Genomic DNA, 21,103 nt, shown 5'->3' with positions numbered 1-21,103 from the left:
GGTCCTTTGAAATTATACCCATATTTCTTATGCTAACAATGATGAGTGAACATTATACACAGAAGTTCAGATACACAGGTGTAAAACTTTTTAAAGCCATATTGGTAAAGTCTGAATTGAGATGAATTTGGTTTATTTAATTTAAAAGTATTAGGAAACCTAGTTTTGCCTTTTGTGAAAAGGAAACAATTATACATTTGATGTGGGAAATGAATTTTTATAGGTTCTCAAACAGATTAAGAACAAGTGTTAAGCAAAATATTATATCTTAACACTTTCTACAGAATTTAGGAAATTTAAATAGCTTTCTAAAGTAAAAGCAGACTAATGATTGTTGAGAGTATTATAAATTAGCCAGAAATTAAGATTGACGTGAATCTTCCTATTCCAAATTATTTTGTTTTTGGTGCAGTAATTTTTGAACTAAGTAGAAGTGAGATAAAGACCAGTGCATTATCTAGTAAATACTACTTTCATTGTAGTTCTCTTTAAAAGAAAATAAATGTATGTCACATTCTAATGAAGACTAGGGATCTAGAAAAGTCAGAATAGCCTCTGGGCTCATTATTTTAAATTGTTTTTGTCTCTGCAGCTGAAGCGTATTTTTACACTAAGTTTTGGATGATAATTGGATTGAAATGATTCTTTATGAAAAATATATGATACACACCATAATAGAATATTTTCAAACCCTGAAAGACCTCTCACGTTCTCTTTTATCTTAACCTATTAATAGAAACATAATGGGATGATCTTTGGCAAAGAAAATTAGTCCTAATAAAAATTAAATACATTCAAATGTGAAGAGAAAGTGTTTTTTTTGTTGTGAGTCTTTATTAAAGACAAGAATTTAAAAAGATATATTTAAAGAAATATTGTTCAATGCTTGTTTTTTATTTATTTTTTATTTAAACAAGGCTGGACATTTGTTTTGTGGACCTATTGCAGTGGTTCTTAACTGGGGGGTGATTGGACAATGTCTGGACACATTTTGGGGTGTCACAACTGGCAGTGGGGAGGAGGGCTGCTAGTGAGCAGAGGATAGGAATGCTCTAAACATCTATAATTTGCAGGAGTGCCCCTCTCAACACAGAATTATTAGACCAAAATGTTAGTAGAACTGCTGTTGAAAAACCCTGTCCTAGAGGAAATATAGTAGAATATATTTTCCCAAACTTGTCTAATCGTAAAATTTACTGAGGGGAGAGTGCTTATTAAAAACACAGAATCCAGGACTTGCCTGGCCCTACTGAATCAGAAACTCCAGGAATGAGGCCTGGGAATTCCTATTTTAAACAACTGCCCTAGGTGAATTTTATGATTAAAAAGTTTGGAAAAATGGTAGGAAGAAAGAACTGGACTTTTAGCTCCCCAGCCCAATTTAAGTCCTGACCTCCACTGTGTTGTGGGCTATGACCTTGGGCATACCCTAAACTTTGTACTTCTATGAGCCTTTTCCTTGTAAAATGGAATGGATAGTCCTTTTGACCTGATAGGCTGGTTGCAGGACTCGGGAATAAGATGTGGGAGCAAGCACATTGTCAACTTCAGGGCAGTGTTTTATAACTCCAGATACTTGAATCCATCCACATCAGCATTATCTGGGGGCATTTGCTCATCTTTGCGCCCAACTCCAGACATTCTCATTAAGGTACCTATGAGTAGAGTCTAAGGACGGGCATTTTCAAAAGCACTTTTGGGTGAATTTTAGTCACACCAGTTTAAAGAACTTTTGCTTTTGATTACTATATTGGTCATAATTGAATCTTTTCTAGCATGAATTTTGTGATAATTTAACTGTGTCTTTTTGACAGTATTTTTTTCCAGAGCATATGGTATCTTTTGCAACTGAAACCAATGGTGAAATATCCCCCACACAGATTTTGCAGGTAAAATATATTTTTATTAACATATATAAATAGTAGCATAATGAAGGAAAACTTTTAAGTCCTTTTTTATACATGCCCAGATTTTGAAAAGTTATGCTTTGAATCATTATTAATATTTTTTGCTGGAGGTAAAACTAAAAAAAAAATGCACCCAGGTAAAGAATGTCCTAAATCAATAAAGCTCTTTAACAATATTCTTCTTCCCAGTTTTAGCCAATTGTCAAAGGATTTTACATATTTAAAAATGTGTGTCTTAAAAGGAAACTTGCAATTTTGTTCTGTGATGTGTGTAAATATTATGTTAGTCTTTAGAAAAATCAAAATTCTTTGTAAAATACAGATATTTTACCAATAGATACTCAGTATCAGCTTTCATAATAAACACCCTCAATCCTATTTGTAATAAAATGTTTAGCAAATAAATGAAAGGAGATAAAAGATACAGGATGCAAATGTATTCACTAGCGTTTGTAATAGCTGTTATGGAAATCCTTGCATAGAATTGTGAAATATTCTTAGCTGAATTAAGAATACTAGTTATCTAATTAAAAATCTCCTTATTTTTGTGTCTATTGGACTCATTTCTTCCAAACTGGCAGTGGCTTGAAATGGTTATTTTCAAAGACATTGTCAGTACAATAAATGAATAATTTCAGTTATTTTCTTTAATTTTTGATAGATTTGTAGATTTTACATCAGAAGCTCTACAGTTGTTTTTTACAGGTTAATGTTGAGCAATGTCTTTATAATGGTTGCTGTTTGAGCTCAGCCCCATGCATCCCCAAACCCACTCAGTATTCTCTGATCTTTAATGAAGACAACTTTTAATATTTCCAGTATTGTTTGACCTTAAAAATATTAGGTTGGCAGAGCTATCATGGATTTTTCTGTGGGCTTTTTAATAGGTTATATTTCATTTTTGTGCTTCAGAATATTTTTGAAACATGATTAGTCCCCAGAGATTTTTCTAAAAGCTGCTTCTGTGCTCCTGGGTTTTTACAGAGACACCCCGTCAAAATGTTAGGTAAATGGCAGCAGCAGCTGTGCCCCAGGACTTTCAGATCTCAGCCCTCTGAATGCTTCACCACTGTATTACAACACAGTGGTGGGATGGAGTTTTTATTCCACCTCCTTTTGCAAGTCTTCCTGTAGCACAGTTATGTTGCTTTAATGTTAAATTATAAAAACAAGAAAAATCATAGGCTTTGGAATCAGATAGTCCTGCATGTGCCCCTGACCTCTTCTCTCCACTGAGGCAATGTTTCCACTTTTTAAAAGGTTTCTTCTTTTTCTAGTGTGACCTCTATGACTCTCTTTTTAAAATTTAATTGGTTTGGTTTAATCACTTGGAAAGCACTCAAACTAAAAAACCTACTTGCCTGTTTTGCATGTCAATTAATTAATATCTGTGTCTCATTAAATTAAATTTCTTTTAGTAATTTACTTTAAAAAACATAAGTATCTACTATCAGCATTTCCTTTAGTAGCCTTTTAAAATGTGTTACACTATTTTAGTTAATAAATTCCCTTATTTCAAATTTTTTCCATTTGTTTATTCAGAGGGATTTCTATTTTCTTTTTTTTTTTTAATGAGACACTAATGCATTTCCACTGTCTTATTAAGGATGCTGAGCACAACCACTCAGTTGAGCTGTTCCTTTTCATTCTCATTTTCTTGACCAACACATGCCCACTGTCTCAATGAATTATTACCACGTAACAAACTATTCCAAGCCTTTGTGGTTTAAAGTATCCATTTACATTTTGCCAACAATTTGTGGGACAGGCATCTGGGAAGAGTTAGCTGGGTGGGTCATCTCTGAGGCACGTTGACTCAGTGTTGGGGATTGAAGGTCCCCTTCTAAGAGAGTTTTTTCACTGCATGTCGTTTGACACTCCTTGGTGTCTCTCTCTCTCTCTCCCCTGTTTTCCCCCACTTACTGTCTCTCTCTGTCTGTCTCATGTCTCATCCTGCAGGGCTTTTCCAGTTGCATTGGACTTCTTACCTGTGATGGTCTCAGGGTAGTCACATTTCTTATGTGACAGCTGGATTCCAAGGGCCAAGTCACGAAAATCACCAGGCTAGTTAGGGACTACACCTAGAACTGGCAAAGGGTCGCTTCCACATATTGTATGGGTCAAAGCAGTGATAGGCTTGCTCGCATTCAAGGGAGTGGAGAAAGACAAAGACTCCACCTTTTTGTGATTCAGTGGCAAGATGACATTACAGAAGAGCATGTAGGATGGAAGACATTGTTGCTGTCCTCCTTGGAAAACATGACCTGCCACATCCACCCACAACTGAGAACCATAGATGACAAAGGAGAGATAGTTTTGTTTGCTTTACCCGCCTCAAGGAGGTGAACTTGGCTCAACTTCCTGCTTCACAATTGAAGTCAGGATTGTGGTCTTACTTATACCATAATGAAGTTAATAGGTAAACCTGTAATCTCAGGGAAAACCATGGAAAACGATGTAAAGTATATCAGGACTTAACGCTATAGATGACGTCCAACTTTTTGAATGGACATTCAATTAGCTGATAATTTTGGTAGTTAGATAACTATGTACTATCACTCAGAATGTACATTTTGTGAACTCATTTTCATTTGAAACATCTCAGGTTTTTGAAAGACTCTGATTTATTTTCTGTGTGTGTATGTGTGTGTGTATATATACACACACACAGAGATAGAAAGAGAGAGAGAGAGAGAGAAGAGAGAGAGATATACCAAGGACTATCAAAGCAATGCAGTACACACAAACACATAGTTAATTACCGTAATGTTATATGTTATGATCCTGTGTGATTTTTACATGTTTATATTTGAAATCTTAATATGATTAGTATAAGGTTACCATATCATTGATTTAATCATAGTTTGAAAATATATGAATTTTCTTTCAGATGTTTCTGAGTTCAAGCACATATCCTGAAATTCATGGTTTCTTACATGCGAAAGAACAGGGGAAGAAGTCTTGGAAAAAAATTTACTTTTTTCTAAGAAGATCTGGTTTATATTTTTCTACTAAAGGAACATCAAAGGTAAATTGAAGTATCCATGATGTGTTATGACTGACATATTAAGCTGTAAGTTAAAACACGTTTACTTTGTTGTATTTATTACTTTATTACTTGATGTCAAAGGTTGGTCTTTGATTTTCTTGATTTAAAACGTTTGCCTTGATTATTTAAACACTACTCAGCTTTACTTCACACTGGTTTCAAAGTAGTATTTTGATGGAGTCTGGATACTCTTATTTCATTACAACATATGTTACTCCTTTGTCCTCACTCTGAATTCACTCCTTTCTCCTCATCCTTGGCTTCAGAGTTTGAAGCCTGATGTAGTGTATACCTTTTCTTTTTACCCCAGGTCATACTGCTGATCTTGTCTACTTCTGAATCTCTGTTGATCAACATCAACAGAACAGAACAGTTAATAATAGAACAGTTAATAAAATGTCTCATCTGAGTCATTTATTGCTCTTTTATTATTGATTGATGGATTTATTTCAATAGGTTTTTAAGGAACAGGTAGTGTTTGATTACCTGAATAAGTTCTTTAGTGGTGTTTTCTGAGAGTTTGGTGCACCCATCAACAGGCAGAATACACTCTACTCATTGTATAGTCTTTTATCCTTCACCCCCTCCCACCTTTTCCCTGAGTCCCCAAAGTCCATTGTATCATTCTTATTCCTTTGCATTCTCATAGCTTAGCTTCCACTTATGGGTGAGAACATATGATTTTTGGTTTTACATTCCTGAGTTACTTCACGTAGGATAATGGTCTCCAGTTCCATCCAGGCAGCTGGGAATGCCATTATTTCATTCCTTTTTATGGTTCCATGGTCTGTCTGTCTATCTATCTATCTATCTATCTATCTATCTATCTATCTATCTATCTCACAATTTCTTTATCCACTTGTTGATTGATGGGGATTTGGGCTGGTTCCATATTTTAGCAATTGTGAATTGCGCTGCTATAAACATGCATGTGCAAGTTATCTTTTTCATATAATGACTTCTTCTGGGAAGATACCCAGTAGTGGGATTGCTGGATCAAAATGTAGTTCTACTTTTAGTTCTTTAAGGAATCTCCACACTGTTTTCCAAAGTGGTTGTACTAGTTGACATTCCCACCAGCAGCATAAAAGCATTCCCTTTTCACCACATCCACACCAACATCTACTGTTGTTTGACTTTTTTGATTATGGCCATTCTTGCAGGAGTAAGGTGGCATCACATTGTGATTTTGATTTGCATTCCCTTGATCGTTAGTGATGTTGAGTATTTTTTTCATATGTTTGTTGGCCATTTGTATATCTTCTTTTGAGAGTTTTTTATTGATGTCTTTAGCCTACTTTTTGATGGGATTCTTTGTTTTTTTTCTTGCTGATTTGTTTGAGTTCCTTGTAGATTCTGGATATTAGTCCTTTATCAGATGTAGAAATTGCAAATATTTTCTCCTGCTCTGTGAGTTGTCTGTTTACTCTGATGAGTGTTTCTTTTGCTGTGCAGAAGCTTTTAGTTTAATTAAGTCCTATCTATTTATCTTTGTTTTTGTTTCATTTGATTTTGGGTTCTTAGTGGGGAGGTCTTTCCCTAAGCCAATATCTAGAAGGGTTTTTCTGATGTTATCTTCTAGAAAATTTCGTGGCTTCAGGTCTTAGATTTAAGCCTTTGATCCATCTTGAGTTGATTTTTGTATAAGGTCAGAGATAAGGATCCACTTTCATTCTTGTGTGACTTGCCAGTTATCCCAGCACCATTTGTTGACTAGAGTGTCCTTTTTCCCACCTTTTTTTTGTTTGCTTTGTCAAAGACCAGTTGGCTGTTAAGTATCTGGCTTTATTTCTGTATTCTGTTCCATTCATCTATGTGCCTATTTTTATACCAGTACCTTGCTGTTTGGGTGACTATGGCCTTGTAGTATAGTTTGAAGTTGGGTAATGTGATGCCTCCAGGTTTGTTCTTTCTGCTTAGTCTTGCTTTGGTTATGCAGGCTCTTTTTTGGTTCCATACAAATTTTAGGATTTTTTTTGTTTAGTTCATTGAAGAACGATGATGGTATTTTGATGAGAATTGCGTTGAATTTCTAGATTGCTTTTGGCAGTATGGTCATTTTCAAAATATTGATTCTGCCCATCCATGAGCATGGGCTGTGTTTCCATTTGTTTGTGTCATCTATGATTTATTTCAGCAATGTTTTGTAGTTTTCCTTGTAGAGTTCTTTCACCTTCTTGGTTAGGTATATTCCTAAGTAGTTTATTTTATTTTTTTTACAGCTTTTGCAAAAGGGATTGAGATCTTGATTTGATTCTCAGCTTGGTCACTGTTGGTGTATAACAGAGCTATTGATTTCTGTATGTTAATTTTGTATGCTGAAACTTTGCTTAATTCATTTATCATTTCTAGGAGTTTTTTGGGGGAATCTTTAAAGTTTTCTAGGTATACGATCCTATCATCTGTAAACGATGACAGTTTGACTTCCTCTTTACCAGTTTAGATGCCCTTTATTTCTTTTTCTTGTCTGATTGCTCTGGCTAGGACTTTCAGTACTATGTTGAATAGAACTGGTGAGAGTGAGCATCCATTTTTTGTTCCAGTTCTCAGGGGGAATGCTTTCAACCTTTCCACATTCAGTATAATGTTGGCTGTGGGTTTGCCATAGATGGCTTTGATTACTTTAAAGTATGTCCCTTCTATGCCAATTTTGCTGAAGTTTTTAATCATAAAGTGTTGCTGGATTTTGTCTAGTGCATTTTCTGCATCTATTGAGAGGAACGTGTGATTTTTGTTCTAAATTCTGTTTATGTGGTGTATCACATTTATTGACTTGCATATGTTAAATTATCCCTCCATCTCTGATATATAACCCACTTGATCATGGTGGATTATGTTTTCAATATGCTGTTGGATTCGGTTGGCTAGTATTTTGTTAAGGATTTTTGCATCTATGTTCATCAGGGCTATTGGTCTGTAGTTTTCTTCTTTTGTTATGTCCTTTCCTGGTTTTGGTATTGGGGTGATAGTGGCTTCATAGAATGATATAGGGGTGATTCCCTCTTTCTCTGTCTTGTGGAATAGTGTCAATGGGATTGGTACCAGTTCTTCTTTGAATGTCTGATAGAATTCAGCTGTGAATCCATCTGGTCCTGGACTTTTTTTTTGTTGATCATTTCTTTTATTACCATTTTAATCTCACTGCTTGTTATTGGTCTTCTCAGTGTTTTTATGTCTTCCTGGTTTAATCTAGGAGGGTTATCTTTCCAGAAATTTATCCATCTTCTCTAGGTTTTCTAGTTTATGTGCATAAAGGTGTTCATAGTAGCCTTGAATGATCTTTTGTATTTCTCTGGTATTGATTGTAATATCTCCTGTTTAAATTCTAATTGACCTTATTTGGGTCTTCTCTCTTCTTTTCTTGGTTAATCTTGGCTAATGGTCTATCAATTTTATTTATCTTTACAAAGAACCAGCTTTTGTTTCGTTTATCTTTTGTATTGTTTTATTTGTTTCAATTTTATTTAGTTCTGCTCTGATCTTTGTTATTTCTTTTCTTCTGCTGTGTTTGGGTTTGGTTTGTTCTTGTTTCCCTAGTTCCTTGAGGTGTGACCTTAGGTTTCCTATTTGTGCTCTTTTAGACTTTTTGATGTCGGCATTTAAGGCTATGAACTTTCCTCTTAGCACTGCCTTTGCTGTATCCCAGATGTTTTGATAGGTTGTGTCACTATCATTGTTCGGTTCAAAGAATTTTTTCATTTCTATCTTGATTTCATTATTGATCTAACACTCATTCTGGAGCAGGTAATTTAATTTCCATGTATTTGCATGATTTTGAGGTTTCCTTTTGGAGTTGATTTCCAATTTATTACACTGTGTTCTGAGAGAGTACTTGAAATAATTTCAATTTTTAAAAATTTATTAAGACTTGTTTTGTGGCGTATCATATGGTCTATCTTGGAGAATGTTCTGTGTGCTGATGAATAGAATGTATATTCTGCAGTTGTTGGGTAGAATGTTCTGTAAATATCTGTTAAGTCCATTTGTTTTAAGGTATGGTTTAAATCCACTGTTTCTTTGTTGACCTTCTGTCTCAATGACCTGTCTAGTGCAGTTAGTGGAGTATTAAAATCCCCCACTGTTATTGTGTTGCTGTCTATCTCATTTCTTTACATCTAGTAGAATTTGTTTTATAAATTTGGGTGCTCCAGGATTAGGTGCATAGGTATATTTAGGATTGTGATTTTTTTCCTACTGGACAATTCCCTTTATCATTATATAATGTCTCTCTTTGTCTTTTTTAACTGCTGTTTCTTTAAAGTCTGTTTTGTCTGATATAACGATAGCTATTCCTGCTCTCTTTTGGTGTCCATTTGCATGGAATGTTTTTTCCACCCCTTTACCTTAAGTTTATGTGAGTCCTTATGTGTTATGTGAGTCTCTTGAAGACGGCAGATACTTGGTTGGTGAATTCTTATTTATTCTTCCATTCTGTATCTTTTAAGTGGAACATTTAGGCCATTTACAGTCAATGTTAGTATTGAGATGTGAGGTACTGAGGTACTATTCTATTCATTGTGCTATTTGTTGCCTGAATACCTTGTTTCTTTTTTCATCGTGTTTTTGTTTTATAGGTCTTGTGAGCTGTGAGCTTTATTCTTTTTTTGTAAGATGGTGATATGGTTTGGCTGTGTCCCTAACCAAATCTCATCTTGAATTGTACTGTCATAATTCCCACGTGCTGTGTGTGGGACTCGGTGGGAGATAATTGAATCACGGGAGCAGGTCATTCCCATGCTATTCTCGTGATAGTGAATAAGTCTCACAAGATCTGATGATTTTATAAAGGGGAGTTTCCCTGCACAAGTTCTCTTGTCTACTGCCATGTGAGATGTGCCTTTCACCTTCTGCTGTGATTGCGAGGCCTCCCCAGCCATGAGGAACTGTGAGTCCATTAAACCTTTTTCTTTTGTAAATTGCCCAGTCTCATGCTGATAAAGTATGTCTTTATCAGCAGCATGAAAACAGGCTAACACAGATGGAGTCTTGCTCTGTCACCCAGACTGGATTGCAGGGGCACCGTCTCGGCTCACGCAACCTCCACCTATCGGGTTCAAGTGATTCTTCTGCCTCAGCCTCCCAGATAGCTGGGATTACAGGCAAGGACCACCATGCCAGGCTAATTTATGTATTTTTAGTAGAGACAGGGTTTCACCATGTTAGCCAGGCTGGTCTCAAAATTCTGCCCTCAAGTGATCCACCTACCTTGGCATCCCAAAATGCTGAGATTTATTCTTTAAAGAGGTTCTATTTTGGTGTATTTTGAGGATTTGTTTCGAGATTTAGAGCTCCTTTTAGCAGCTCTTGTAGTGCTGGCTTGGTAGTGGCGAATTTTTTTTTTTTTTTCTTTTATTATTATTATTATTATACTTTAGGTTTTATGGTACGTGTGCGCAATGTGCAGGTAAGTTACATATGTATACATGTGCCATGCTGGTGCGCTGCACCCACCAACTCGTCATCTAGCATTAGGTATATCTCCCAATGCTATCCCTCCCCCCTCCCCCCACCCCACAACAGTCCCCGAAGTGTGATGTTCCCCTTCCTGTGTCCATGTGTTCTCATTGTTCAGTTCCCACCTATGAGTGAGAATATGCAGTGTTTGGTTTTTTGTTCTTGCGATAGTTTACTGAGAATGATGATTTCCAATTTCATCCATGTCCCTACAAAGGACGTGAACTCATCATTTTTTATGGCTGCATAGTATTCCATGGTGTATATGTGCCACATTTTCTTAATCCAGTCTATCATTGTTGGACATTTGGGTTGGTTCCAAGTCTTTGCTATTGTGAATAATGCGGCAATAAACATACGTGTGCATGTGTCTTTATAGCAGCATGATTTATAGTCCTTTGGGTATATACCCAGTAATGGGATGGCTGGGTCGAATGGAATTTCTAGTTCTAGATCCCTGAGGAATCGCCACACTGACTTCCACAAGGGTTGAACTAGTTTACAGTCCCACCAACAGTGTAAAAGTGTTCCTATTTCTCCACATCCTCTCCAGCACCTATTGTTTCCTGACTTTTTAATGATTGCCATTCTAACTGGTGTGAGATGGTATCTCATTGTGGTTTTGATTTGCATTTCTCTGATGGCCAGTGATGGTGAGCATTTTTTCATGTGTTTTTTGGCTGCATAAATGTCTTCTTTTGAGAAGTGTCTGTTCATGTCCTTCGCCCACTTTTTGATGGGGTTGTTTGTTTTTTTCTTGTAAATTTGTTTGAGTTCATTGTAGATTCTGGATATTAGCCCTTGTCAGATGAGTAGGTTGTGAAAATTTTCTCCCATTTTGTAGGTTGCCTGTTCGGTAGTGGTGAATTTTTTCAGCATTTGTTTGTCTGGAAAAGACTGCTTAGTTTTGCTGGATACAAAATTTTTGGCTGATAATTATTTTGTTTAAGGAGACTAAAGATAGGGCCCCAATCCCTTCTAGCCTGTAGTATTTCTGCTGAGAAATTTGCTGTTAATCTGGTAGGTTTTCTTTCTTTTTTTTTTTTTTCTTTGAGTCTCACTCTGTTGCAAGGCTGAAGTGCAGTGGCGTGATCTCCACTCACTGCAACCTCTGCCTCCCAGGTTCAAGTGATTCTCCTGCCTTAGCCTCTCAAGTAGCTGGGATTACAGGCGCACGCCACCATGGTAGGTTTTCTTTTATAGGTTACCTGATGCTTTTGCCTCATAGCTCTTAAGATTTTTTCCTTTGACTTGGCTTTGGATAACCTGATGACTATTTCCCTAGGTGATAATTTTTGTGATTAATTTCCCAGGTGTTCTTTGAGCTTCTTGTATTTGGATGTCTAGATCTCTAGCAGGCCGGAGAAGTTTTCTTTGATGATTCCCTCAAATATGTTTTCCAAACTTTAGATTTCTTTTCTTCCTTGGGAACACCAGTTCTTCTTAGGTTTGGTCATTTAACATAATCCGAAACTTCTTGGAGGCTTTGTTCATCTTTTAAATTATTATTATTTTTGTCTTTGTTGGATTAAGTTGAAAGCCTTGACTTTGAGTTCTGAAGTCCTTTCTTCTACTTGTTTGATTCTATTGTTGAAACTTTCCAGAGCATTTTGCATTTCTCTTAGTGTGTTCTTTATTTCTAAAAGTTGTATTTGGTTTTTTTCATGCTATCTATTTCACTGAAGATTTTTCCCTTCATATCTTGTATCATGGCTTTTTTTTTTTTCACTAAGTTGAACTTCACCTTTCTCTGGTGCCTTCATGATGAGCTTAATAATCAATCTTCTGAATTCTTTTTCTGACAATTCAGAGATTTCTTCTTGGTTTGGATCCATTGCTGGTGAGCTAGTGTCATCTTTTAGGGGTATGAAATAACTTGTTTTGTCATATTACCAGTATTGTTTCTCTGGTTCCTTCTCATTTGGGTATACTATGTCAAAAAGAAGATTTGGGGCTGAAGGGCTGCCGTTCAGATTCTTTTGTCCCACAGGGTGCTCCCTTAATATGGTGCTCTCCCTCTTCCCCTAGGGATGTGGCTTCCTGAGAGCCAAACTGCAGTGAGTGTTATTTCTCTTTCAGATCTAGCCACCCAGTGGAGCTCCTGGGCCCTGGGCTGGTACTGGAGAGTGTCTGCAGAGAGTTCTGATGTGAACCATCTTCAGGTCTCTCAGCCATGGATACCAGCAGCTGCTCCAGTGAAGGTGGCAGGGGAGTGAAGTGGACTCTGTGAGGGTCCTTAGTTGTAGTTTTGTTTACTGTGCTAGTTTTGTGATGGTTGGCCTGCAGCCTGGAGTTGGCGCTGTCAAGAGCATATCAGCTGCAGTAGTACAGGGAGGATCAGGTGGTGGATGGTGCCCTGGAGCACACAAAAGATTATGTCCTTTGTCTTTGGCTACCAGGGCAGGTAGGGAAAGACCATCAGACGGGCCAGGGTTAGGCATGTCTGAGCTCAGACTCTCCTTGGACAGGGCTTGCTGCGGCTGCTGTCGGGGATGGAAGTGTGGTTCTCAGGCCAATGGAGTTATGTTCCCAGGGGGATTATGGCTGCCTCTGCTGCATCATACAGGTTACCAGAGAAGTGGTGGAAAATTGGCAGTTACAGGCCTCACCCAGCTCCTGTGCAGCCCAGAAGTTCAGTTTAGCTCCCTCCATGCCCCACCAACAGCACTGAGTATTTTTCCAGGCAGCAGGTGAACAGGGCTGAGAACTTGCCTCAGGCAACCGGCCTCCCAACTGAGAAGGCAAGCAGGGATTTCAGGTTTTGCACCTCCCCGCCTGCCAAGGCTTCTGTACTGTGTTTGCACTCCTGATTCACCCCCTACCCCAGGTTCTGTCTAGGAAACAATGAGTCAGTTGAAATTGTTACAAAGTTCAGCTGGAATTTTCCTTCTCTCTGTGGTCTTTTCCAAGTTCCTCTGGCAGCCCTCCCCAGGCACCCCTGTGAGACAGTCAGAAAAGGCTTCCCCGGGGACCCAGAGTGCCCACAGGCTCTTCCTGCTGCTTTTTCTACCCTGTATTTCACTCAACTCTAAATTTGTCTCAGCTGTAGGTAATGTCAAATCCTTCTCCTGTGATCTGGACCTTCAGGTTCCCCAGTGAGGGTGTGTGTTCAGGGGTGGACGATCCCCCTTTTCACACTTTGGGTACTCACAGTTTTTTGGCTGTCTTCTGGGGGCCCTGCAGCAGCAATTCATTTCCTTCAAAAGGTCTGTGGATTCTCTTGGCTTTCCTTATATGTTCTTGTAGTTCTTGGAGCAAAAGTTCACAATGTGAGTCTTCTCATGCTATTCCGCAGAGTGGGAGCTGCAAGTTAGTCCTGCCTCCTGTTCCTTTACTTCTCTTTAGTTATTTTGTGTGTGTTATTTTGTCTCCTTACATAAATTGTAAATTCCTAGAGGAAGTTATGATGCTGTCATCAGGGATGAATAGATATATTTATCTACATGCTTCTATGTTTACCCATATAATGGTTACATAGATATACATGTGCAGAAGTTCATATGCACATACATCATCACTTAAACATATATGTGTATTCTACAGTGCTGCCTGGTTTCTGTGTCTAGTCTATGTCCATTATGTTATATAGTCTTTGGCATACAAGTGTTGACATTTTATGCAACGCATTGGTGTCTTTCAAGTAAAAATTCTTTTGAGAGTTTTTATGGGAGGTTATTGTTATTCTATTTTCATGCATCTATAGTTGTCAGTGACAGCACCATTGCTTCTTTATGGGTTAAACTGTCTTTTTTCTCTAGCAATTTTTCAAACATTCTTATAAACTTTGGTGTGCAGTAATTTCCCTGCTATATTACTAGGTGTGTTGAAATATAGTCTGCTAAATCTTGCTTGATTCTCAGCGCATGCATTCAATCTGCAAACTCATCTTTTTATCATACTAGAAATGTACATCCATTATTTATTTGACTACTTCTTTTCCATTCTTGTTATGTGATCTTTTGCATTTGTCTTAGGATTTTCTGTCTTGGCTAGTTATGACTTCAGATGTCCCATGGCTTGTCTCTGCCTTTGTATTCACATGGCCTTCTCCCTTTCTCTCTGTATGTCTCTTATAACAACACTTGTCATTGGATTTTGGGCCCACCTGGATAATCTAGAATAATCTCATCTCAGGATCCTTAACTTAATTATATCTTCAGTGACCCTTTTTCTGAATTAAGGTTACATTTACAATTTCCTGGTATTAGGGCATGGGCATATTTTTGGGGGGGCTACTATTCAACCTACTACAGAAAGCCATTGAAGTGTTTGAACAAGGGAGTGAAATTACCAAAAGAGTATCTTGAGATTAGTTTCATCACAGGGAGCTTAAAAGATCAAAGAGAGAGAGATTGAAAAAGAGAAAAAGAGACTGAAGGGAAGAAGGCAAAGGAGGCAGAGAGGGAGGAGTGGGAAGGAAAGAGAGAGAGAGAAGTAGAGAGAGAGGGAATTGGTTACAGGCACAGATGCTAATTAGATGATCATTTCATTAATCCAGGTGGAAGTGATGCGATCTAACCTAGGACAAGCAGTGAGAGGAGAGTAAAGGAATGGCCACAAGATTAAATGGCAAAAGGCCAGATTTGTGTGGCTGATTGATGTCAAAGAAGAGGAAGCAGTTAAAAATGTTCTTAAAGATAAAATTGGCAATTTAGAAATAGAAAATAAAAATAAACAGGAATAGCATATTTGCTAGAAGGTAACTCTCTTAGAAGACAAATAGTGATCTTAGTTCTGGATATGTTTTATTGAGGATGAAGCAAACAAATGGCAATGCTCAAAACAGCTAACAATGGAGACCAGATGTTTGGGTAATGGTCTTGATAGGAGATATGGAGCTGCAAAATAGTTATACTTGGCTTTTTCCCATATTTTCCCCCAACTGCTCTTGTATAGCTTCCTTCTTTCCCTCATACACAGTTTTCTTTTGTTACTGTTCTTGTGTGTGGGTCTTATGTGTGTGCATGTATTTCCTTGTGGTATAATGCTTCATGAACCACTACCTGGCTACCATCTATGTTTGCTCAAAGCCCTGGGTCTCTACAGTCAGCACGTAGTGAAGCCTGCCAGGCTTGTGTTCTTCCCTCAGGGCAGCAAGTTCCCCCAGTCCCTGGGTTGGTCTAGAGATGCCATATTGGAGCCAGGAACTATAGCCAAAAACCTTGGAAATCAGCTAGGTGTGGTGGCTCACACCTGTAATCCCAGCACTTTGGGAGGCTGAGGCGGGTGGATTACCAGAGGTCAGGAGTTAGAGACCAGCCTGGCCAACATGGCAAATCCCCTTCTCTACTAAAAATACAAAAATTAGCCAGGCGTGGTGGCACAAGCTTGTAATCCCAACTACTCCGGAGGCTGAGGCAAGAGAATCACTTGAACCTGGGAGGCGGAGGTTGCAGTGAGCCAAGATCACACCATTGCCCTCCAGCCTGGGCAACAAGACCGAAACTCTGTCTCAAAAAACAAAAACAAACAAATAAACAAAAAACCTTGGAAATCTACCTGTTGTTCCATTCTACTGTGGCTTAGCTGGCACTCAAACCATGAGACGCAGTCCTTCCCACTCTTCCTCCCACTTTTCACTGGAAGAGGAGCCTCACCCCTGGCCACTATTACTTCAAGTCCCCAGGGAGTACTGCTAGCGACTGCTGATGTTCATCTAAGGCCCAAGGGCTCTTCAGTCATCTTGTGGTGAATGCCACCAGGTCTGGGACTCGCCCTTCATGGTAGTGGACTCCCCTCTGACTCAGAGCATGTCCAGAAATGTCATCCAAGAGCCGAGGCCCAGAACTGGGGACCCCTCAGAACCATCCTGGTGCTCTACCCATCTCTGGCCGAGCTGGAATCGAACATACAAGACAAAGTCTCCTTTACTTTTCCCTCTGTTTTTCTCAAGCAGAAGGAATCTCTCACCATAGTCACCACAACTCGAAATGTGCTGGGTTTCACCTGAAGCCAGCATATCTTAGGATCTATCTTAGGGTCTCTTCCAAGTCCCATGGGTTACTACCTGGATATCACTGCTGGTTCTTCAGGGCCCAAGATCTCTTAGTCAGCAGGTGATGGATCCTGCCAGGACTAGGTTTTTCCCTTCAAGGCAGTGGATTCCCTTCTGGCTCAGGATGTATCTAACAATGTCATCTGGGAGCTACTTTCTGAATGGGGGCCTCACAACTCTGACTGGTGCCCTGTCCTACTGTGGTTAAGCTGGTATCCAAGATGTAAGACAGAATCCTCTTTACTCTTCCCTCTCCTCTCCTCAAGTGGAAGGAGGGGATCTCTTTTTGGAGCCACGAGCTGTGCTGCCTGGGGTTGTGGGAAGGGTAGTGCAAGGACTCCCTTAGCCACCCCAGCTGTTGCTCACTAGCTTGTGTGCCCTCCAAGTGCATGGCTTCCAATCCCAGCTCATCACTAGGACTTGCTTAGGAGTTGCAGTCCTTGCAGCCTAGACTGCCTTTCATGTCGATTTAGGGCCTCAGAGCAGTTTAGTCCGCAGTTGGGAGGCTTGCCAGAACTCGAGTTCTAACTGCTGGGATGGGAGGTTCCCCACTGGTTAGGGCTGGTCTAAATCCTCCCTCCATGGGTAGGTGTCAGCTGAGTTCAGTCCGGTTTTGCTTTCCACTGTGACAGGGCAGCACTGAGTTCAATGCAGTCTCACAGTTACTGTGCTCTCCCTCTCCTAAGTACACAGATTCTTTCTCCTGCTGAGGAACAGGGGAGGGGAGGTACTGACAATTTAAGACTGTCTTTCCTACCTCCTTCAGTGCCTCTTTCAGTGATATGAAGGCCCCAGGGAGTACTGCAGGGACTGCTGATGTTCACTTAAGGCCTAAGGGCTCTCCAGTCATCTTGTGGTGAATGCACCAGGACTGAGACTCACCCTTCGTGGTAGTGGGCTCCCCTCTAAAACCAGATACTGGGAGTGCTCATCTGATTCTGGTTCTTAGGAAGGTGCTTTTTTTTTTGGTGTAGATGTTAAATTTGGTGTTCCTGCTTGTGGGAGGATAGGTAGAGCCTTCTGTTCAACCATCTTGCTCTGCACCTCCTAATGTCATATACGGCATTTCTACCTGGCAAAGAAACCATTTCCTATCCTTTTCTCTGAGGAGGTCTTGATTGGTTTTAGTTCCAAATTTAGTTAACCACTGCTGCAAGTCTTAAAGATGTGGTCATGAATATATTTACAGAGAAATCTCTAAGTACCCTTCTCTCCACCTCCCCATGTCCATACACATGGGGAGATGTACAAATGTACACATACTTATATTTTGCTAACCATGCCAGTTCAACTTCATAGCCTTATAGTACCATAAGCCTATAGCAGTGGTGGAACAAAAATCAAGAGAAAAAAACTCATCATACCTCTTATTGCCTTCCAGTGTTTCTCGAGCTACCTTTTACTCTTGTTTGAATAACTGAACTATATTGACTTCTACGGCATCAGTGGACAGGGATGGTTTTATTCCATCTTACTAGAAATCAAATATTTTTACCAGCAAATTAGTTTCTATCAAGGAATAAGATTTGTAAAGCCAGGGCAATAAGTGTACCTTTCTCTTTCCTCCTACCTTTTTCCAAGGGTCCTATTCTGGATCTTTTTAAAACAATTTTCTTTCCTTTCTTATTCTTCAATGGTGTTAGAAACTACAGTCATTCATTCAATTAAAATGCTTAAGAACAGTGAATACAGAGAAACTCTTGGTCTGCCAGTTATCAGAGGTGGAATAACACCGGTAAATGACAGTGAAAGATTCTTTTGGTTTTCGGATTTGAATGGGGTTGCACGTTTTGCTCAGTGTGTTCTTCTGTGGGGTGTTTTTTTTTTTTTTTTTTTTTTTCCATTGCTTCTCAAATTTTACTGCTTATGAATCACCTGGGATCTTGTTAAAATGCAGATACTGATTCAGGAGGTCTGGGATGAGCCCTGAAAGTTTGCATTTCTAACAAGCTCCCAGGTGATACTGATGCTGCTGGTCTGAGACCACACTACTAGCAGCAAGGTTTTAGAGAACAAATGCATTTTGGTCAGTTTTGATTATACATTCAACCTCAGAATTAAGCACTTCTCCAAGTTATTAACCTATCACAGAATAATATGACCTAGTGATTTCCCATGACCAGTTTTAAATCTCATGGATTTCCCAGAGAAGAAATAGCTGTTCATGATTCCACTTTGCGCTGAAAATCAGAAACATTCCGCTGCCAGCTAATTTCCCTGAACTCATCTATCTGTACAGACTTTCTTTCTTTCCTTTTGTAAAGTTAGAGATTCCTGTAGTTGCTGCTTCCTGTGGTGTATTCCGCTGTACACAAATGTGAGGGATGACTGTGTGAATGGAGCAAGAATCATTGTCTTGTTCTGTTTTATCTTCTTTAACTGCTATGGAAGCTCAAACCAACCTTCTCCCCTTTGTTGAGCTACCATTATTTGAAAGCTGGTTGAGGAATACATTTCCACAACCCAATCTTTGCTAACTTTTTTCTCTCTCAGATTCTTTGAAACGGTGGTTAAAGAGAATCGGAAGTTTAAAACAGGAACTTATTTATATTATATTGGAAGTTAAATTATAAACAAAATTTTCACTTCTCAAATTAAATAAAATTGTATCCAGCTCCTGGTTAATTAAAGATACAGTAACTTAGATTTTTTCTCTCCTTTTATTTTTGTGGCATCATACTGAACTTCTGTTGGTCATAAGTTTTTGCCCAAGGTATAAATTATATAATATAAACACACAAAAAAGATAATGCAAAAATATGTATCCATCTCAATGCTTTTTTTTAAGGAACCGCGGCATTTGCAGTTTTTCAGCGAATTTGGCAATAGTGATATTTATGTGTCGCTGGCAGGCAAAAAAAAACATGGAGCACCGACTAACTATGGATTCTGCTTTAAGGTACACGCTTAATATTTTGATAGATGAATAAAGCAAGCCTCAGCCTTTTAGGTAAGCTTGAGTTTCTTTTAATTGCTTTTGAAAAGAGACAGCTTTCTCTTATATATAGGAGAATTTTAGTGGCTTTTATTTCAACAGGTGTTACCTTCAAGATATGCATTAACGATAAACAATGTGCTGTGGCCTTCTAGCCTAACAAAGCGGGAGGGCCCCGAGACCTGAAAATGCTCTGTGCAGAAGAAGAGCAGAGTAGGACGTGCTGGGTGACCGCGATTAGATTGCTTAAGGTAATCTCGCCAGAGGCATGAATTTCTATTAAATGCTGTGAGTACCATAAAAGTTAGAAAATATCTGTATTTCAGAACCTGAAGTCTCACTGGGTGGCTACATGAGAAAGGAGAAAAATAACCACCAAATGTGTATGTTTTTAAAATTCTAAATGATAAACATTTTCGGAGTAGAGTGGAATAACCTAATACATTTCTCTTTTGTGTGTGGAGTAAGTATTCCATTTGTAGAAGTGTTCTGATTTTTACTTTTGTGAAGGTATTACATAGCCAGTATAACTAAATGAAATGTCTCCTATACATGACTAAGTCTGCATTCTTAAAACGTTGCCAACAATCCAAGGTAAAGTGTATTTTAAAATTTGCCCACCCTTGAGATATTTAATGTAACTGTTTTGTGTTCGATTTGTGTTTTATAAATTGCTTTCTAGTTTAATAAGCATGACTCAAATTATTGTACAGTTTTACTATGAATATAGTTTTTAAACATCTACTCTTGTGCTAAATAGAAATTACAACTTCTGTAAGCATAATTTGTTGCTGCTGAGCAATTTTGAAATGAGTAACAATATTCTAAAGGTAGACTCTCATAGGAAATAAAAGCAGAACTGATTTCTTCCAGAATGTATAGAAAGCATATTTATTTTCAAAAACTGTTTGCCAGTAAATTGAGCAAAACTTAAACTGTATACTTATAACAATTATCAACTATTTCCTTTTAAAGATACTGATTTGGTAGTCACAGTTAGGGAGGAAATTACAAAATTTTGTTGTTGAAAAGATACAATCCAGGGAAAGTGCCCGTCCACATTAGTTAGTATTGCTGCTGCCGAAGCCAACAAAATATATAACTTATCGTTATTATTAAATTTTTGGTTTAAAATAAGAGCATTAACATTTTCTAAGGTACTCTTTGTAATTTATGCCTAGGAACTAATATAATTTGCCAATATATTGATTATGCATATTATATGTGTATTATATATATATAATCCTTTTCTTACCACAGGAAGATTTAGATTATTAACAATGCGTGTACTAAAACTAGCTTTTCAGTATAGTTAGAAATGAAAATCAGAGCAGCTGGAGCATTGTGAAGTCCTTAGGTTCCCCCATTTCATTTACCCTGAAGAAGGGGATGCAGTAAACTTTTCAATTGATTTGCAGTTTGTATATTTTCCAGGTGTACTTTTTTTCTTCTGCCTTTGCCATTTTTACCTCTTCTGCTCTCTGTTGACTTTTTCCTAGCATCCGACTTAAGAGAAATCAGGGTAAAGAAGGACAGAATAGTCATAATCAGAATCATTATCATACCAGGTTTAGAAGAAAGTTTTATTTTGTATTCTTACAATTTTTAAATTGAGGTAAAATTCACAAAATATAAAATTAATCAAACTATTGTTAATGTGAATAATTCAGTGGCATTTAGTGCATTCAGTTCCAAAACGTTTTAATCACCTCAAAAGCAAACTCCATACCCATTAAGCAGTTACTCCCACACCCTAGCAATCA

At 38.3% G+C, this 21,103-nt stretch overlaps 1 protein-coding gene across 3 annotated transcripts in view; it reads left to right on the top strand.

Annotated features, from left to right (window-relative positions):
- GRB14 (growth factor receptor bound protein 14) overlaps positions 1–21,103 on the top strand; it is a 128,024-nt gene that overhangs the window by 92,847 nt on the left and 14,074 nt on the right. For all 3 annotated transcript variants that reach the window (XM_024243433.2, XM_054549405.2, XM_002812543.6), the window contains 4 exons: positions 1,815–1,889; positions 4,798–4,935; positions 19,194–19,304; positions 19,496–19,591. In XM_024243433.2, coding sequence (XP_024099201.1) covers positions 1,815–1,889; positions 4,798–4,935; positions 19,194–19,304; positions 19,496–19,591 — 420 coding nt within the window. The remainder of the gene's footprint in view (positions 1–1,814; positions 1,890–4,797; positions 4,936–19,193; positions 19,305–19,495; positions 19,592–21,103) is intronic.

Source organism: Pongo abelii, chromosome 11, assembly GCF_028885655.2.
Source record: "Pongo abelii isolate AG06213 chromosome 11, NHGRI_mPonAbe1-v2.0_pri, whole genome shotgun sequence".
Taxonomy (NCBI): Eukaryota; Metazoa; Chordata; class Mammalia; order Primates; family Hominidae; genus Pongo; species Pongo abelii.
The sequence above is the reverse complement of the archived record's forward strand: the minus strand, read 5'-3'. Positions and strand labels throughout refer to the sequence as shown.